General features: G+C 54.2%; 1 protein-coding gene across 1 annotated transcript; it reads right to left on the minus strand.

Moving 5' to 3' along the window:
* Window positions 1-9,312: 9,312 nt before the first annotated feature.
* LOC105503386 (rhomboid domain-containing protein 2) lies at window positions 9,313-12,664 on the minus strand (the record flags this gene model as incomplete). Its single annotated transcript, XM_011930285.1, has 2 exons — window positions 9,313-10,246; window positions 12,648-12,664. Coding segments are annotated over 2 exons (375 nt in total), but the record flags the coding sequence as incomplete, so codon positions are not given.
* Between the last annotated feature and the right edge of the window lie 2,554 nt (window positions 12,665-15,218).

The raw sequence follows: 15,218 nt of genomic DNA on the forward strand, positions 1-15,218 counted from the left end.
TTCACTATGTTAGCCAGGATGGTCTCGATCTCTTGACCTCGTGATCCGCCCGTCTCGGCCTCCCAAAGTGCTGGGATTACAGGCTTGAGCCACTGCGCCTGGCCTATTATTATTTTTTTTGAGCAGAGTCTCACTCTGTCACCCAGGCTGGAGTTCAGTGGTGCAATCTTGGCTCACTGCAACCTCTGCCTCCCAGGTTCAAGTGACTCTCTTGGCTCAGCCTCCCAAGTAGCTGGGATTACAGGCGTGCGCCACGATGCCCAGCTAATGTTTATATTTTTAGTAGAGATGAGGTTTTGCCATCTTGGCCAGGCTGGTCTCGAACTCCTGACCTGAAGTGATCTGCTCCCCTCAGCCTCCCAAAGTACTGGGATTACAGGCATGAGCCACTGCTCCTGGCCTATTATTTTTTTTGAGACAGGGTCTTGCTCTGTGGCCCAGGCTGGAGTGCAGGGGCACGATCTAGGTTGACTTCAGTCTCTACCTCCTGGGCTCAGGCGATCCTCTCATCTCACACCTGAGTAGCTGGGACCACAGACACACTAATTGGGCATTTTCACATAAGCAAGCTTTTCACTGTTGCAACCAATTACAGATGGGGAAACTGAGGCTCAGAGAGGCGGACTGACTTGCTCAAGACTATGCAGTTTGTCCCTGATGGGGCCTGAATCACAACATGGCAACCAGGCTGTGGGTAGACCCCACACAGTGGGCCTTCAACACAACTGGATGTCTGGGGAGCAAAGGTTGGAACGCCTGACAGAGTCCCTGCTGCTGACAGAGTCGCTCTGGCCTCCAAGACAGCTGCCAGCAGAAGCCCCTATGTGGAACTCTCCTGGGCGGGGCGGGTGGCAGGGGAGGCAGCTCTATCTAGGTTGTGACCTTCTGAGGATGACCTTCACTGCAGGCAGGTTCAGGATGAAAGGTGGCCCTGGCATTTGCAGTGATTTTGACCAGCCTGGGTCAGATAGCACCCGCGTGTCCTACGTTCTAGATTTAGTGAACAAAAATACAGGACTCAGCTTCCTCTCCTTCCCTAGGACTCATGTCAAGGCCTAGGAGTCCTTGAGGGCAGAAATCCAGGGCCTGGTGCCATCCTTTGAAAATGTGTGAAATGCATGGGTGAGGGGAGGGAGCCCGGCAGGCAGCCTCCTTAGCTGGTGCTGGAGGAAACTGACCATTCCCTGCTTCCTGGCTTCAAACTCATGTTCATTCACAGAGCACTGGGCTGTGGGCTGCAAAGAAAGAGCCCCAAAAGAACTTGGAGGACATCAAGGAAGGCAGACGGATACCGACAGCTTACTGAGCAGGACAGGTGCTCTGTCGGGTATTGGAGATGCCCTGGGTTAGCGGGGACAGAGTGGAGCAGACACTAACCTGTCATTTCATCCAAGCCACAGCTGGTTGGGGGAGGTCTCCATGCTTGTCCCTGCCAGGGGACATAAAGGGCCTGGTCTCAGTACTGCCCTCTGCAACGTCTGATCTATTGTTCCCAAAACCTCTGTACACCCCAATGCCTCCTGGCACTGGCTTCTATTCCCAGTGCACAGTGTGGCTTCTCACCAACCTCACTCTTACTCATTCTGCAGCCAGAAAGCCTGCAAGGGCCCCCAAGTCATCCAAAGCGTTTGTCCTGGCAATAGCACCTCCATCTTTTTTTTTTTTTTGAGACAGGTTCTCATCTTGTTGCCCAGGCTAGAGGGCAGTGGTGCGATCATAGCTCACTGCAGCCTCAACCTCCTGGGCTCATGTGATCCTCCTGCCTCAGCCTCCCTAGTAGCTGGGACTACACGTATGCCACCACACCTGGCTAATTTAAAAAATTTGGGGGGCTGGGTGAGGTGGCTTACACTTGTAATCTCAGCACTTTGGGAGGCCGAGGCAGGCAGATTACGAGGTCAGGAGTTCAAGACCAGCCTGGCCAACATGGTGAAACCCCATTTCTACTAAAAAATACAAAAATTACCTGAGCATGGTGGCACGCGCCTGTACTCCCAGCTACTCAGGAGGCTGAGGCAGGAGAATCACTTGAACCCGGGAGGCAGAGGTTACAGTGAACTGAGATCGCACCACTGCACTCCAGCCAGGCTGACAGAGTAAGACTCTGTCTCAACAACAACAACAATAACAAATTTTGGCCAGGCATAGTGGCTCACACCTGTAATCCCAGCACTGTGGGAGGCCAAGGTGGGTGGATCACCTGAGGTCAGGAGCTTGAGATCAGCTTGGCCAATATTGTGAAACCCCATCTCTGCTAAAAATACAAAAAAAAAAGTTAGTCAGGCGTGGTAGTGCGTGCCTGTAATTCCAGCTAGTTGGGAGGCTGAGGCACGAGAATCACTTGAACCCAGAAGTGGAGGTTGAGTAAGTCGATATCTATCACGTCACTGCACTCCAGCCTGGGCTACAGAGCAAGACTACTCAGAAAAAAACAAACAAACAAATTTTTCTTTTGTTTTTGCTGGGCGTGGTGGCTCATGCCTGTAATGCCAGAACTTTGGGAGGCCTAGGTGGGAGAATTGCTTGAGCCCAGGAGTTCAAGACCAGCCTGGGCAATATAGAAAGACCCAAGCTCTACAAAAATTAGCCAGGTGTGGTGGTGTGCACCTGTAGTTTCAGCAACTTGGGGGGCTCAGGTGAGGTGAGAAGATTGCTTGAGCCTGGGAATTCCAGGCTGCAGGGAGCCATGTTTGTGCCACTGTCACTCCAGCCTGGGTGACAAAGTGAGATCCCCATCTCATATAATTTTTTTTATTTTGTAGAGTCAGGGGTCTCACAGTGTCATGCAGGCTGTTCTCAAACTCCTGGTCTCAAGAGATTTTCCCACTTCCACCTCACAAAGCACTGGGATTATCGGCACCCCTGAATCACAACATGGCAACCAGGCTGTGGGTAGACCCCACACAGTGGGCCTTCAACACAACTGGATGTCTGGGGAGCAAAGGTTGGAACTGCTGACAGAGCACCTGCTGCTGACAGAGTCGCTCTGGCCTCCAAGACAGCTGCCAGCAGAAGCCCCTATGTGGACCTCTCCTGAGGGGGTGGCGGGGGAGGCGGCTCTATCTAGGCTGTGACCTTCTGAGGATGGCCGCCATGCCCAGCCTGTAACACATTGTTAAACAGACAACTATAATTTCATGACAAGGCTGGGTGTGGTGGCTTACACCTGTAATCCCAGCAGTTTGGAAGGCTGAGGTGGGCAGATCACTTGAGGTCAGGAGTTCAAGACCAACCTGGCCAACATGGTGAAGCCCCATCTCTACTAAAAATACAAAAACCAGGTCAGGCACAGTGGCTCACGCCTGTAATCCAAGCACTTTGGGAAGCTGAGGCAGGCAGACCACAAGGTCAGGAGTTCAAGCCCAGCCTGGTCAATATAGTGAAACTCTACCTCTACTAAAAATACAAAAATTAGCCAGGCATGGTGGCGCATGCCTGTAGTCCCAGCTACTTTGGAGGCTGAGGCAGGAGAATCGCTTGAACCCAGAAGGCAGAGGTTATAGTGGGCCAAGATTATGCCACTGCACTCCAGCCTGGGCAACAGAGAAAGACTCTGTCTCACAAAAACAAAAAACAAAAACAAACAAACAATAATTAGCCAGGCATGGTGGCGGGTGCCTGTAGTCCCAGCTACTCGGGAGACTGAGGCAGGAGAGTCGCTTGAATCCAGGAGGTGGAGCTTGCAGTGAGCTGAGATCATACCACTGCATTCCAGCCTGGGCAACAGAGCGAGACTCTGTCTCAAAATAATAATAATAATAATTTCATGAGAAACTGGAAGGCCGAGTTCACATTCCTAGTCCTCAGAGTTCCATGCTTGGGGATGTGGTGTCACTTGTCCCCACTCCCCAGTCCCATGGGCCACTTGCTGCCCTTCTCTTCCCGTCAGCCTGCACCATTCGGGGCCTCCTGCACTCTCTCCCGTTAGATGTCCCGGCCCACACAGCCACACTCGGGGCACACCCTCTGCCAACAGCAGTCCCTCGGCCTGGGATGCTGCTGGGGGATTTGTCCTCAGGAGGATGGACTCGGGTTGAGGTCCACAAAGCCCCTGGAGCCAGGCAAGGAGCCCTAAGAGCAGAGAATTCCAGGACCCAGGGTGTGCTCCAGAAGCCAGGAGCCTGGGTTTCAGGCTGGTATGTCCCCTTGGCCCTGAGAAGCACAGGAACCAGGCAGGGGCCCCTTTGCTCAGGCCCAAGGACTGTAGTGTGCAACGGCATGCCTGCGTGTGCACACACCCCCAACACACACACGCACACACAGGTACACACACACATACAGGTACACACACACATACACTTCCTATGCCAAGGTTTGTCTGCAGAGGGAGCTTCACCCACCCATCTTTCTAGCTCATCTTTCCAGCTCTCCCTGTCCTGTCCTGGACCTCTGGGCCTTTCCCCAAGACCTTCCCCGCTACCTTTTGTTTTTGAGAGAGTCTTTCTCTGTCACCCAGGCTGGAGTGCAGTGTCACGATCTTGGTCCACTGTAACTTCTGCCTCCAGGGATCAAACTATTCTCCCACCGCAGCCTCCCAAGGGACTATAGGCACCCGCCACTACACCCGGCTAATTTTTTTGTATTGTTTGGTAGAGACGGGGTTTTGCCATCTTGGCCAGGCGCAGGTCTCCAACTCCTGATCTCAAGGGACCCGCCGAACTCGGCCTCCTAAAGTGCTGGGATAACAGGCGTGAGCCACCACACCTGGCCTAAATCAGCCGGGCATGTTGGTGCATGCCTGTAATCCCAGGTACTCAGTGGCTGAGGCAGGAGAATAGCTTGAACCTGGGAGGTGGAGGTTGTGGTGAGAGGCAAACCTCCTTCTCTTTGCTGGCTTCCTCGGGAGGGCAGAGAGGGGAAGAGTGTGGGGCACTCAGGTCGTGGAACATCTGGGCTCCCTCCTTTCAGTGGGGAGTCTGGCTCTGTCCTCCCTCACCTCTATTGGTAGGTAACCTTTCTGTGCACCTGCAGCCCTGTAAGGGAACAATTTATGGACCACACCTGGGAGCAACAAAGGACTCACAGGAGCCTCAAGGGTTTTAAATTCCCTTCCCTGCCAACCGCAGGAATGCGCCCTGGCCAGGCGTAGAGAGGAGGAGTGGGCCTGTCACATGGCACTGAGAAAGCGCAGCTCACCTTTCCACTGAGATGCCAGCCACATGAAAGAGCCAGTCCCCCGGGGAGAGGCCTGGGGCTCAGGCACTGGGCTTAGACTCCCTGGCCCCAGTTCTGTGCACAGTAAAATGATCAGAGAAACTTTATCGTGGCCACTACCACCCACAGCATCAAGTCGAAACCCTCAGGTTGGCCTTCCAAGCCCTTCCCACCCCAGCCAGGTGACCTCTCCACGTTCTTCTCTCTGAGCCAGCCCTCTGTAACCTCCCACACTCCACTTTCTTGTCCTAACAGGTGGGACACAGCTGTTTTTGACACACACCGCCTTCTTCCCCTGGAACATCTTTTTGTTTTCTTTTTCTTTTCCGAGACAGTATTTCTCTGTCACCCAGGCTGGAGTGCAGTTGCACGATCCCGGCTCACTACAACCTCTTGTGTTCAAGCAATTATCCCGCCTCAGCCTCCTGAGTAGCTGGGATCACAGGTGTTCACCACCACACCCAGCTAATTTTTGTATTTTGAGTAGAGACAGGGTTTCGCCATGTTGGCCAGGCTGGTCTTGAACTCCTGACCTTGTGATCCAACCGCCTCGGCCTCCCAAAGGGCTGGGGTTACAGTCGTGAGCCACCGTGCCCAGCCTGTAACATCTTTTTCTATGTTCCATAGGTCTGGCCAGCTCTTGAGGCCAGCAGAGACCTTGCCTGGGTCCTACAGGACTGGCTGCTTCTCCCAGAACTGTTGCCTCCTGGCATTACCGTGGGTTTCTGTTACCCTTAAAGACAGTGCTGGGACCAGGTCTTAGTCATCTCTGTGTCCCCAGCCCCTGGGATAAGGCCAGAATGTAATACATGCTCAGTAATTATTTGATGAGAGAATGAATGAGTGAGCGAATGAATGAATGTGTGAAAGGGTGAGGGAGGGAGTGACCAGGACTCAGGCTCCCGGGATCTGTGGCCTTTGGCCGTGAGTTCCCCAATAGGCCAGGCAGACTGGTCATCAGGGCGCACGGCCATGAGCGTGGGTGGGGCCTCCCAAGCCCACGCTGTCCTTGTGCAGATGTCCAGGGCAACAAACATTTATAGAGCACCTGCTGTTTGCATCACCCGTGCCATACTCCTGCAGCCAGTATGTCATGTTGGGTGGACGTGCTTGGCCCATTCCCTCCTGGTTCTCTGTTCTCCCTGTCCACCCGGAAGCTCTTCACCTGCTTCTCGGATTCCTTCAGGTCTCAGCAGAAATGTCACCTTCCCAGGAAGGCCATCCTTGACCACTGGATTTACAGTTGCTGTTTTTTTTTTTCTTTTTTTTTTTTTTTTTGGTGATGGAGTCTCACTCTGTTGCCCAGGCTGGAGTGCAGTGGTGCGATCTCAGCTCACTGCAACCTCCCGGATTCGAGCGATTCTCCCACCTCAGCCTTGTGAGTAGCTGGGACAAGAGGCGCCTGCCACCACGCCCGGCTAATTTTTGTATTTTTTTTTCTTTAAGTAGAGATGATTTTTCACCATGTTGGCCAAACTGATCTTGAACTCCTGACCTCAAGTGATCTGGCCGCCTCAATCTCCCAAAGTGCTGGGATTGCAGGTGTGAGCCACGGCGCCCGGCGTGTTCTTTAAATGAATGATTCAGTAAACAAACGGGCATATGAAGGAATGACACAGCTTGACCCACAGCTCCCACAGCCCTTATCTTGCCTTGTAATTACATGCAAATTGACTTCCCTACACGGTACTCAGTTCCCTAGAGCAGGGGTCCCCAACCCCAGGGGCCATCAACTGGCACCGGTCTACCCATCTGTCACGGTCTCCCATCACCCCCAGATGGGACTCTCTAGTTGCAAGAAAACAAGCTCAGGGCTCCCACTGATTCTGCATGATGGTGAGTTGTATGATTATTTCATTGTATATTAACAGTGCACAATAAATGGAATGCGCTTGAATCATTCTGAAAGCATCGCCATCCCTGTCTGTGGAAAAATTGTCTTCCACAAAACCGGTCCCTGATACCAAAAAGGGTGGGGACCACTGCCTTAGAGTATAAGGACAAGCCTTTCCTCTGATTTCCGCGCTGAGGAGCAGAGCCTACCTGAGGTTTGTAGAGCGAGCAGGGCATGATTCTGCTTCTCTGCTGCTCTCTGCTGCCCTCTGACTGCGCAGGGAACCTGATAACGTCTGGAAGCTTCTCTCGCCGCTATGGGTCCTGCCCTGTCTGGGGATGGGAGGGGAAGGGTTTCTGGCATGCAGTGAGTAATGCTTTCACTTAGACTCAATGAGCTGTGCTCTCCATCCTCCTAACAGCCAGAGGACATGGTTTGTGCCCTCTCACCCTCCCTCTGCAGCCCCCCCTCTTTCCACAGAAGGGTCGGTCCTCAGGATCCAGCTGATCCCAGCTTGCCAGGCCACGCTGGGCTGGGGGCCTCCGCTGTTCCCCTGAAGCGCTGCTTCGCCCCATCACAGCTTTGCAGGGCACTGAATGACAATGGTTTTTTTTGAGATGGAGTCTCGCTCTGTCACCCGGGCTGGAGTGCAGTGGTGCGATCTCAGCTCGCTGCAACCTCTGCCTTCTGGGTTCAAGCAATTCTCTTGCCTTGGCTTCCCGAGTAGCTGGGACTACAGGCATGTGCCACCATGCTCATTTTTTTGTTGTTGTTGTTTTTAAGATGGAGTCTCTTGTCACTCAGGCTGGAGTGCAGTGGCGTGATCTTGGCTCACTGCAACCTCTGCTTCCCCGGTTCAAGCAATTCCATGCCTCAGCCTCCTGGGTAGCTGGGATTACAGACACCTGCCATCACACCTGGCTAAGTTTTTAAGTAGAGACGGGGTTTCACCATCTTAGTCAGGCTGGTCTTGAGCTCCTGACCTCGTGATCCACCCGCGTCGGCCTCCGAAAGTGCTGGGATTACAGGCATGAGCCACTGTGCCAGGCCAACTTTTGTATTTTTAGTAGAGATGGGATTTCACCATGTTGGCCAGGCTGGTCTTGAACTCCTGACCTCAAGCAATCCGCCCACCTGGACCTCCCAAAGTGCTAGGATGACAGGCGTTGAGTCACTGTGCCCAGCCTGAATGATGATTATTTATTTTCCATTTCTCCTGCTCCACTGAGCTCTCCCAGGGCGGGCATCACCTATTCATCCGTTCGTTCCACTCATATTTATTGAGTGCCCAGTCCCGTGGTAGGGGCTCCCTGCGCACAGGTGGCTTATCGTCATCGAGGAGCTCTGGCCCCAGCCTCCCGCTTGGCACAGAATCAGTGAATGGTTTCCAGACATAGCGGATGATTTGACAGGCAAATGGGGGAAGGGGTTGGGATAGCCTCCAGGGCTTCCAAAACGCACAAGGGTGAGAAAGGGCCCCACTGCGAGCTGGCTCCAGGCTGCATTGTGCATCGTGGCCAGACCAGGGAAAAGTCCCAGGAACAAAGATGTAAAAACCAGGACCAGGAACAGTGGCACCACCCTTCGTCCCAGTGCAGGCCCCTTCTTGCTCAGGTCCGAAGCCCCCTCAGGCGTGGGCCGGTCACGGCCCCACCCTCACCAGGCTGGATGGGCTTGGGGTTCTGTCTTACACGTCCAAAGACCTAGGACCTATCAGAAATCCAGTCTAGAACGGACCATCCAGCTCCTGCGATCAACGAAGGTCACGTGTTACTGGGTCCACAAAACACCAGGCAGCTGGCATGCCTTCTCGACACAGCCTGCTGTGAGGAGCCTCAGCTGTCCTCAAGGGCTGGCTAGGCGAGTGACAGCTCAGCCACACTCCTCATCAGTGCCCTGCACTCTCACAAAGAACCCCCCGCCCCTCACTCCCAGTTCCTGGTCAACATGGCTAACAGGACACACTGCTGGTAAAGCCAGGGTCTTCTCCCCTCCGTCTTGCTTCAGGGGACACGGCCAGCAGTGCCTATGTCCTTCTTGGCACAGCCCTGCCAGCAGCCCTCCTAATTGTAGTCCCAGCTTCCGGGCTCTGGCAACACTCCCTCTCCCTCAGGGCAGTAGTGGCTCCTGCTGGTAACCATCTCACAGTTGCCCACTCCCCACGAGACCACCCCTCTCCTGATCTACTGAGCCCTGGTCACCTGCCCGACCTGACCCTGGCGCATCTCTCCTCTCTGCTGCCACACCACACATTGCCACGGCCCAGATCTCAGTGCACTCCCTCTTCCCCAGCCAGACCACAAAGGAAACACATGCCAGCACACCAGGTCAGAGGCTGTTTCTTTATACAAAGGCAGACAACAAGGGACCCCTCAGCATGCTGCTGCAGTTCACGGGGGCCCGTCCCACCGCTTCTGGGGAGAGGCATCAGGGTGGGGGCGACTGCGGCAGGGGAGAGACACTACACAGGCCTGGGACCGCCAAGCACACCAGCTGTGAGCTCCTGAAGGGCAGACGCACGGACACAAGGACACTGTAACCACGAGCACGGCACAGCCACAGGGAGGAACGGTGGGGCTGGGGACAGACATCGGCAGCCACTGCCAACCGCTGCCCTCTTCTGCCACGAGTTCCTTAGCGAGGAGTCTTGTCTGTGTCACTAAAGAGCCACGTGACTTTGTGATGGCAGAATGTCTCGCTTTCTGCACCTGTAAGTTGGGCCAGTACGCTGTACTCCACAGGGCTGCCTGAGTGCAGATGAGACTGAAACAGGGACACTGATCAAAGTACCCAACACAGAGCCTGGCACATAGAGGTGTTCCATAAATAACTTCTGTCAGGAGAATCTTGAGGAGGACCTTCAGAAGGCCAAGTGAGATATGACTTCCCTAGCAATTCTCTCAGGGCATGGGGACCCTGGAGGACTCCTTGGAGCCTGCAGCCCCCGGAGTGCCCAAGGCCCCAGAATACACCGTGCCAGGGTTGTTCACAGGGGTAGGGGGCTGGACACCCAGGGAGGTGCCTGCAGAAGCCGGGTAGACACTGGAGGAGGTGGGGTTTGGACCAAAGTGGTTCTGCACATAGCACAGGCCAGAGGCAGGCTGGTACGGAGGCAAGGTGGGCATGTGCCCGGGGGTGCAGGAGGGCCAGGAGGCCAGCTTCTGACCACTAGCATGCTGCGTCTGGGACACAGGGTGGCTTGGGGACAGATGAGGGTGGCAGCTCTGTGTGGGGTAGGAGCCGGGCACCGGGTTCAGCCTGGAATGGAATGAGAGAGAAAATGGTCATTCAGCGAGTCACGCCAAGGTCACGGCATCTTGTTGTGCTTGAGGTTGACCCCGCTTTCTAGTACAACATGCCTTGGATGTTTTCTGTGACTTGCTCTAAGTACCAACTGGGAGAAAGGTTAACCTCAACCAGTCAGACCACAGAGGCCCAGAGAGGGCGGGACCAGTCACAGTCCTACAGCAAGGCAGTTGTATGAAAGGGCACTGGGTCTGCCACTGAGACCACCGTAGGGATGACCTGCTCACAGCAGCTTCCAGACCAGATGGAGCGTCAGGACTAGGTCACAGCCGCCAGCGCCTATGTGGCTGGCTCGACAATCCCGCCCAAAGGGATTCAGGTTGGGCACAGTGGCTCACACCTGCAATCTCAGCACTTTGGGAGGCCGAGGCGGGTGGATCACCTGAGGTCAGGAGTTCGAGACCAGCCTGACCAACATGGAGAAACCCTGTCTCTACTAAGAATACAAAACTACTCAGGCGTGGTGGCACATGCCTGTAATCCCAGCTACTCGGGAGGCTGAGGCAGGAGAATCACTTGAACCCGGGAGGCAGAGGTTACAGTGAACTGAGATCGCACCACTGCACTCCAGCCAGGCTGACAGAGTAAGACTCTGTCTCAACAACAACAACAATAACAAATTTTGGCCAGGCATAGTGGCTCACACCTGTAATCCCAGCACTGTGGGAGGCCAAGGTGGGTGGATCACCTGAGGTCAGGAGCTTGAGATCAGCTTGGCCAATATTGTGAAACCCCATCTCTGCTAAAAATACAAAAAAAAAAGTTAGTCAGGCGTGGTAGTGCGTGCCTGTAATTCCAGCTAGTTGGGAGGCTGAGGCACGAGAATCACTTGAACCCAGAAGTGGAGGTTGAGTAAGTCGATATCTATCACGTCACTGCACTCCAGCCTGGGCTACAGAGCAAGACTACTCAGAAAAAAACAAACAAACAAATTTTTCTTTTGTTTTTGCTGGGCGTGGTGGCTCATGCCTGTAATGCCAGAACTTTGGGAGGCCTAGGTGGGAGAATTGCTTGAGCCCAGGAGTTCAAGACCAGCCTGGGCAATATAGAAAGACCCAAGCTCTACAAAAATTAGCCAGGTGTGGTGGTGTGCACCTGTAGTTTCAGCAACTTGGGGGGCTCAGGTGAGGTGAGAAGATTGCTTGAGCCTGGGAATTCCAGGCTGCAGGGAGCCATGTTTGTGCCACTGTCACTCCAGCCTGGGTGACAAAGTGAGATCCCCATCTCATATAATTTTTTTTATTTTGTAGAGTCAGGGGTCTCACAGTGTCATGCAGGCTGTTCTCAAACTCCTGGTCTCAAGAGATTTTCCCACTTCCACCTCACAAAGCACTGGGATTATCGGCACCCCTGAATCACAACATGGCAACCAGGCTGTGGGTAGACCCCACACAGTGGGCCTTCAACACAACTGGATGTCTGGGGAGCAAAGGTTGGAACTGCTGACAGAGCACCTGCTGCTGACAGAGTCGCTCTGGCCTCCAAGACAGCTGCCAGCAGAAGCCCCTATGTGGACCTCTCCTGAGGGGGTGGCGGGGGAGGCGGCTCTATCTAGGCTGTGACCTTCTGAGGATGGCCGCCATGCCCAGCCTGTAACACATTGTTAAACAGACAACTATAATTTCATGACAAGGCTGGGTGTGGTGGCTTACACCTGTAATCCCAGCAGTTTGGAAGGCTGAGGTGGGCAGATCACTTGAGGTCAGGAGTTCAAGACCAACCTGGCCAACATGGTGAAGCCCCATCTCTACTAAAAATACAAAAACCAGGTCAGGCACAGTGGCTCACGCCTGTAATCCAAGCACTTTGGGAAGCTGAGGCAGGCAGACCACAAGGTCAGGAGTTCAAGCCCAGCCTGGTCAATATAGTGAAACTCTACCTCTACTAAAAATACAAAAATTAGCCAGGCATGGTGGCGCATGCCTGTAGTCCCAGCTACTTTGGAGGCTGAGGCAGGAGAATCGCTTGAACCCAGAAGGCAGAGGTTATAGTGGGCCAAGATTATGCCACTGCACTCCAGCCTGGGCAACAGAGAAAGACTCTGTCTCACAAAAACAAAAAACAAAAACAAACAAACAATAATTAGCCAGGCATGGTGGCGGGTGCCTGTAGTCCCAGCTACTCGGGAGACTGAGGCAGGAGAGTCGCTTGAATCCAGGAGGTGGAGCTTGCAGTGAGCTGAGATCATACCACTGCATTCCAGCCTGGGCAACAGAGCGAGACTCTGTCTCAAAATAATAATAATAATAATTTCATGAGAAACTGGAAGGCCGAGTTCACATTCCTAGTCCTCAGAGTTCCATGCTTGGGGATGTGGTGTCACTTGTCCCCACTCCCCAGTCCCATGGGCCACTTGCTGCCCTTCTCTTCCCGTCAGCCTGCACCATTCGGGGCCTCCTGCACTCTCTCCCGTTAGATGTCCCGGCCCACACAGCCACACTCGGGGCACACCCTCTGCCAACAGCAGTCCCTCGGCCTGGGATGCTGCTGGGGGATTTGTCCTCAGGAGGATGGACTCGGGTTGAGGTCCACAAAGCCCCTGGAGCCAGGCAAGGAGCCCTAAGAGCAGAGAATTCCAGGACCCAGGGTGTGCTCCAGAAGCCAGGAGCCTGGGTTTCAGGCTGGTATGTCCCCTTGGCCCTGAGAAGCACAGGAACCAGGCAGGGGCCCCTTTGCTCAGGCCCAAGGACTGTAGTGTGCAACGGCATGCCTGCGTGTGCACACACCCCCAACACACACACGCACACACAGGTACACACACACATACAGGTACACACACACATACACTTCCTATGCCAAGGTTTGTCTGCAGAGGGAGCTTCACCCACCCATCTTTCTAGCTCATCTTTCCAGCTCTCCCTGTCCTGTCCTGGACCTCTGGGCCTTTCCCCAAGACCTTCCCCGCTACCTTTTGTTTTTGAGAGAGTCTTTCTCTGTCACCCAGGCTGGAGTGCAGTGTCACGATCTTGGTCCACTGTAACTTCTGCCTCCAGGGATCAAACTATTCTCCCACCGCAGCCTCCCAAGGGACTATAGGCACCCGCCACTACACCCGGCTAATTTTTTTGTATTGTTTGGTAGAGACGGGGTTTTGCCATCTTGGCCAGGCGCAGGTCTCCAACTCCTGATCTCAAGGGACCCGCCGAACTCGGCCTCCTAAAGTGCTGGGATAACAGGCGTGAGCCACCACACCTGGCCTAAATCAGCCGGGCATGTTGGTGCATGCCTGTAATCCCAGGTACTCAGTGGCTGAGGCAGGAGAATAGCTTGAACCTGGGAGGTGGAGGTTGTGGTGAGAGGCAAACCTCCTTCTCTTTGCTGGCTTCCTCGGGAGGGCAGAGAGGGGAAGAGTGTGGGGCACTCAGGTCGTGGAACATCTGGGCTCCCTCCTTTCAGTGGGGAGTCTGGCTCTGTCCTCCCTCACCTCTATTGGTAGGTAACCTTTCTGTGCACCTGCAGCCCTGTAAGGGAACAATTTATGGACCACACCTGGGAGCAACAAAGGACTCACAGGAGCCTCAAGGGTTTTAAATTCCCTTCCCTGCCAACCGCAGGAATGCGCCCTGGCCAGGCGTAGAGAGGAGGAGTGGGCCTGTCACATGGCACTGAGAAAGCGCAGCTCACCTTTCCACTGAGATGCCAGCCACATGAAAGAGCCAGTCCCCCGGGGAGAGGCCTGGGGCTCAGGCACTGGGCTTAGACTCCCTGGCCCCAGTTCTGTGCACAGTAAAATGATCAGAGAAACTTTATCGTGGCCACTACCACCCACAGCATCAAGTCGAAACCCTCAGGTTGGCCTTCCAAGCCCTTCCCACCCCAGCCAGGTGACCTCTCCACGTTCTTCTCTCTGAGCCAGCCCTCTGTAACCTCCCACACTCCACTTTCTTGTCCTAACAGGTGGGACACAGCTGTTTTTGACACACACCGCCTTCTTCCCCTGGAACATCTTTTTGTTTTCTTTTTCTTTTCCGAGACAGTATTTCTCTGTCACCCAGGCTGGAGTGCAGTTGCACGATCCCGGCTCACTACAACCTCTTGTGTTCAAGCAATTATCCCGCCTCAGCCTCCTGAGTAGCTGGGATCACAGGTGTTCACCACCACACCCAGCTAATTTTTGTATTTTGAGTAGAGACAGGGTTTCGCCATGTTGGCCAGGCTGGTCTTGAACTCCTGACCTTGTGATCCAACCGCCTCGGCCTCCCAAAGGGCTGGGGTTACAGTCGTGAGCCACCGTGCCCAGCCTGTAACATCTTTTTCTATGTTCCATAGGTCTGGCCAGCTCTTGAGGCCAGCAGAGACCTTGCCTGGGTCCTACAGGACTGGCTGCTTCTCCCAGAACTGTTGCCTCCTGGCATTACCGTGGGTTTCTGTTACCCTTAAAGACAGTGCTGGGACCAGGTCTTAGTCATCTCTGTGTCCCCAGCCCCTGGGATAAGGCCAGAATGTAATACATGCTCAGTAATTATTTGATGAGAGAATGAATGAGTGAGCGAATGAATGAATGTGTGAAAGGGTGAGGGAGGGAGTGACCAGGACTCAGGCTCCCGGGATCTGTGGCCTTTGGCCGTGAGTTCCCCAATAGGCCAGGCAGACTGGTCATCAGGGCGCACGGCCATGAGCGTGGGTGGGGCCTCCCAAGCCCACGCTGTCCTTGTGCAGATGTCCAGGGCAACAAACATTTATAGAGCACCTGCTGTTTGCATCACCCGTGCCATACTCCTGCAGCCAGTATGTCATGTTGGGTGGACGTGCTTGGCCCATTCCCTCCTGGTTCTCTGTTCTCCCTGTCCACCCGGAAGCTCTTCACCTGCTTCTCGGATTCCTTCAGGTCTCAGCAGAAATGTCACCTTCCCAGGAAGGCCATCCTTGACCACTGGATTTACAGTTGCTGTTTTTTTTTTTCTTTTTTTTTTTTTTTTTTTTT

Source organism: Colobus angolensis, unplaced genomic scaffold (assembly GCF_000951035.1).
Source record: "Colobus angolensis palliatus isolate OR3802 unplaced genomic scaffold, Cang.pa_1.0 Scaffold120, whole genome shotgun sequence".
Classification (NCBI taxonomy): Eukaryota; Metazoa; Chordata; class Mammalia; order Primates; family Cercopithecidae; genus Colobus; species Colobus angolensis.